Source organism: Frankliniella occidentalis, unplaced genomic scaffold, assembly GCF_000697945.3.
Source record: "Frankliniella occidentalis isolate FOCC.00 unplaced genomic scaffold, Focc_3.1 Scaffold3199, whole genome shotgun sequence".
NCBI lineage: Eukaryota > Metazoa > Arthropoda > Insecta > Thysanoptera > Thripidae > Frankliniella > Frankliniella occidentalis.
In genome coordinates this window covers 2683-6701 of record NW_026270264.1, presented here as the reverse complement: position 1 = coordinate 6701, position 4019 = coordinate 2683, and the positions used below count along the sequence as shown (strand labels likewise).

General features: G+C 54.7%; 1 protein-coding gene across 1 annotated transcript; it reads right to left on the bottom strand.

The window, feature by feature from the left end:
* Positions 1-1512: 1512 nt before the first annotated feature.
* Positions 1513-2891, bottom strand: LOC127752029 (uncharacterized). Its single transcript, XM_052276500.1, has 2 exons — positions 2378-2891; positions 1513-1831 (listed from the first exon to the last, which is right to left on the bottom strand). The coding sequence occupies exons 1-2, from the start codon at positions 2592-2594 to the stop codon at positions 1542-1544; spliced, it is 507 nt and encodes a 168-aa protein (XP_052132460.1). The 5' UTR covers positions 2595-2891; the 3' UTR covers positions 1513-1541.
* Positions 2892-4019: the final 1128 nt, after the last annotated feature.

Sequence of the window (4019 nt, the reverse complement as noted above, 5' to 3'; positions counted from 1 at the left end):
ATGGCGAGGAGGACGGCCTGCGGTGTGCTGCGGCGGCCTCTGGTACTTTTATCGCGGGGCGATGGGAGGGAGAGGGGGCGTGTCAGGGAATGAGGCACAGTGAATCACACAGGCCCGGGGGTGGGTGAAGTGAAGACGTACGATTGACTCGACTCGCAAACGGTCGCCGAGATGGCAAAAGTTTTTGAACGGAACGGACCAACAATTAGAGTTTAGAGAGACGGCGAGGATGGCGGCAGCGGGGCAGCAGCAGGTGGAAGGACTGGGGCGACGCCGGAGTTGAGGCCGATCGCGTCAAGTAACGCGCCGATGAGAGGTGTAGGTGTAGTCCGGCCCCGCCATGGTCTTGGGGGTCTTGGTCTTCAGGGCCTCAGTTCCGGTACACCTGCGGTCAGGGCGGCGAAGGGCGCGGCGGGTGCGATTTCCGCGACGAGCGTCCAGCGGACCACAACAGGTGTTCAGGCTGCGCTGGTGCACACGTGACGGAGGGCGGCGCAGTCGGGCGCGTCGCGGCGGCGCGGGCAGCACGGCGGAGGCCGTCGGGCACGACACGACGGCGGACGGGGCTCGCACGACTACTGAAGCTAAAGGATGGGGGCCCCGCGCGCGCGCGCCGTGTCGCACGGCCACCACCGCTCGCCGGCACCGTGTGTGACGTCACGCGCAAGACCGCCATGAGCTCCTCCAGCACACAGCAAGCCAGCGAGTACAGTCGGGGAGGGCCAAGCTCGGATAGCGCCGGGCAGCGGCCGCAGCGGCAGTCCACCGCGGCCCGCGGGGGCAGCCTAGGCCGACCGGACTGCAACCCGCTGCACGCCCACGACACCGCCGTCAACGAGGCGAGGCGCCGGGGCGGGCGGCGGGCGGCACCGCGCAGGCCCTGCGCCGCGCCGCGCCCCGGCCCAGAGGTGGGAGCGATGTCTGCGGGAGGGAGAGTGCGGTCCCTGAGGACAGCGACACTGACTCTCCAAACCCAAACCCACAGCCCCACAGACCAATGATCCAAAATGAGAAGTAAGATAAGAGAGGTCTTCTTGAGGGGCGTGGTGACTGGTGAGTCCGGCTCCCTATGATGGCCGCGACCCGTCCCCTTGGCGTCGTGGGAGTTCGCACCCACTTTAATTGGTCTCATCAAGCTTTCGTGTAGCCCGGGTTGCTGACCCGTCAAGTGCGCTACTTGACGCGACCCGTCAGAGAAGAGTGCATCATGCAGTTTTCAACCCCAGAGATGATGATGTGCCACTGATTTTACACAGCTTTTGAAGAACGTCAACCAAGAGTTTTGCAATGTCATTGTACTATCAGCGCAAACAGAGTTGAACCCTTTTGGCTTGAAATAGTGCCAACAGCAGGGTTTAATTCTAGCGCTGATGGTACTATACAGTACATGCTACAAAGAAACTGCTATCAACATCCAACAACAAATCTGTTACAAAATTCAAACAAAATCTGACAACTTTGCTGCCATTTAACATGTTGAATGGAATACTTTTCCATGTGACTTAAAGATACTTTTGATATCCTTACTTAAACATGATAGCTCACCTGCTTTCGCCCTTAGCATTTGTGTGGACACTGCGGTAGAATCCCACAATACTCCTGTCGAGCCGTCCCTTGAAGTCCACCGTAAAGGTGTGGGTGCCTCGTGGAATACTGCCTTTGGCTGGCTGAATGACCCACCATTCATTTTGGGGGATTTCAATGGGAGCTGCCAATTCAATCACTGAGCCATCATCACTTTTCAGACTAACTTTCGTGATGTCCAGATACTTGGCATGAACGACAAACCATGTCCGGTCCTCTCTAAATTCAATACGAATTCCCACAGTGCCTGAAATGAGAATAATAGTAAATTCGTTAAACTACATGACAAGGCGCCTTTGCATCCCAAAATCAATATTTAATATCTGATAACTATGGGGTACATCTACATGTATGTCTTAAGGGCTGTCTGGGTATAAGCCATAAGATAAAGATAAAGATAAGAAATCTCATCACAAGTAGCCATAGGCTGTCAGAAGCGTAAGTAATTCCTTTCATATGATGCTGAATACAAGAGAGAATAAAACTGATCTCCCAACAAACGAATTTTAAATTATTAATAATAATCTTTGGAATAACCAAGGTAAACAAAGGACCACAACAACAGACCCATGAGAGGAATACTTAATACCGCAATGAATGTGTCAGCTCTTGCACTAGCGTAGCATGGCATACATCGACCAGAGCCCAAGCATTGGTTTAAAAGCTGCTCACCGAGAAACTCTGACTGACAACCTTTGAATGAGTACAATGACAGGACCTGTCCATGGGCAACCTAACCTCTACGCCAGCTCAGCTGATGCGCCCGCCCCCCCTCAGGGCGCCGCCGACTCACCGGTGAAGTTGCCAAAAGTAGGGGCCTTCTCGTCCAGGTCCGGGTGCAGCAGGATGTCGTAGCGGCTGGGGACGACGGTGTCGGGGAGGCGGTTCTCCGTCTCCCAGGTAGGCGCTCCGGCTCCCTTCATGGTGAAGACGACGATGAGGGCGATGGCGATGGCAACCAGACAACCAGCCGCCACCGTCGCGAGCTTGCAGCGAGTGGAGTATGCCATCCTCTTCTTTCTCCCGATGTTCTTCTCTCTCCGTCTCACTCGCGCGGTGGGTATCGCCGGGTACCGGCGGGGAGTATCAGCAGAGCGCCTCTCGTGGCGGCCTCCCTTACGGTCACGGCTGTGTGCTCACGCCACGATATCCTTTCCTTCCAGGCCCACTGACCCTGGAACGGCCTGGAGCTGCTGGGTCGGGGCTCTTGCAGCGATGTCCTGCTGGTCCTTGCAGTCTCCTGCTCAGCACGCAGTCTAGGAGGCCAGGAGACACGACCCCGCAGCCTAATTCGGGACAGAGGGGGAGCGACTGAAATATACGTACAGAGCAGCAGGGAATAGATGAACATTGACGATACCCCGCGCGTAACTCTCTGGTGCGTGGGGTATTTCAGGATAGGAATGCCTGTGTGTGTGTGTGTATGTGGAGAAAAAGGGGGGAGGGGGGGCTACGCGTACGCGCGCGACATACAAGTATAGTGTGACATGTGTCACATGATTTCATGGTAAAACGTTGTTCGATGCACTGCGTTCCGTGCATGCCAAGGCGGGCGAGTCAGTGCACAAAGGACCCCGGATGGTCCCGACTGACAGAGGGACAGTGGCGGCGATGAACCGATGAAAAAAAAACAACAAAAAAAACAACAACAACAACAACAACAACAACAATCGAACCATGAAAAAAATGTGCTTATTCATCCTCTATTCCCATTTTTACTGATTCCTAGATACATTGCAGTCTACCTTACGATGGACGACTGATTGCTTACGTCATGGCTTAACGACTCTTATCGAAGTTCCGATAGTCGGGAGATTAAGGCCCGTGAACCCAATTCACTGCCACAATAAAGCCATTAATCGCGCCATGGGGTGGATTTGATCAGCATGACCACCTGGATGTGCTCGTGGATTCCAATTAGTGATTATTCCAATGATTTTAATTTGCCAAAAACCGCATTTTCGTCGGCTTTTGCTGCACATGTATGTCCATTTTTCTAACACGTCGATCACCGTCGGTACCGGTCAGTCAGCCCAGCCCACGGCTTCTGATTCTAGAACAGGAGTGGGGATGAGGAGAAAGAAGCAGAATCACTCCAGGCCGAGTGCCCGAAGGAAACTGGTCGCTCTGCCGGCGCCGCGGAGCCCCCCTACTCGGCGACGTAATGCCGCGACGCTCGTGAAAGTAAGGCGTGTGACTGACCGTGTGTGACGATCGGCTGGGCAGGCCTAGCCGAATGAATGATTAGGCGCGCGATCACTTGTTCCTCACCGGGTCAGAGCCGGAGTGACGAGCAGCGCGCCAGGGAAAATGTACTCACTTCTCATGGAAAATAAAAGTCATACGACTTTTGCCACACGTTAGGTCTATATCGATGAGGCAAGCACGCCCCCTTCCCCCTACTCTCTCTCTCTCTCTCTCTCTCTCTCTCTCTC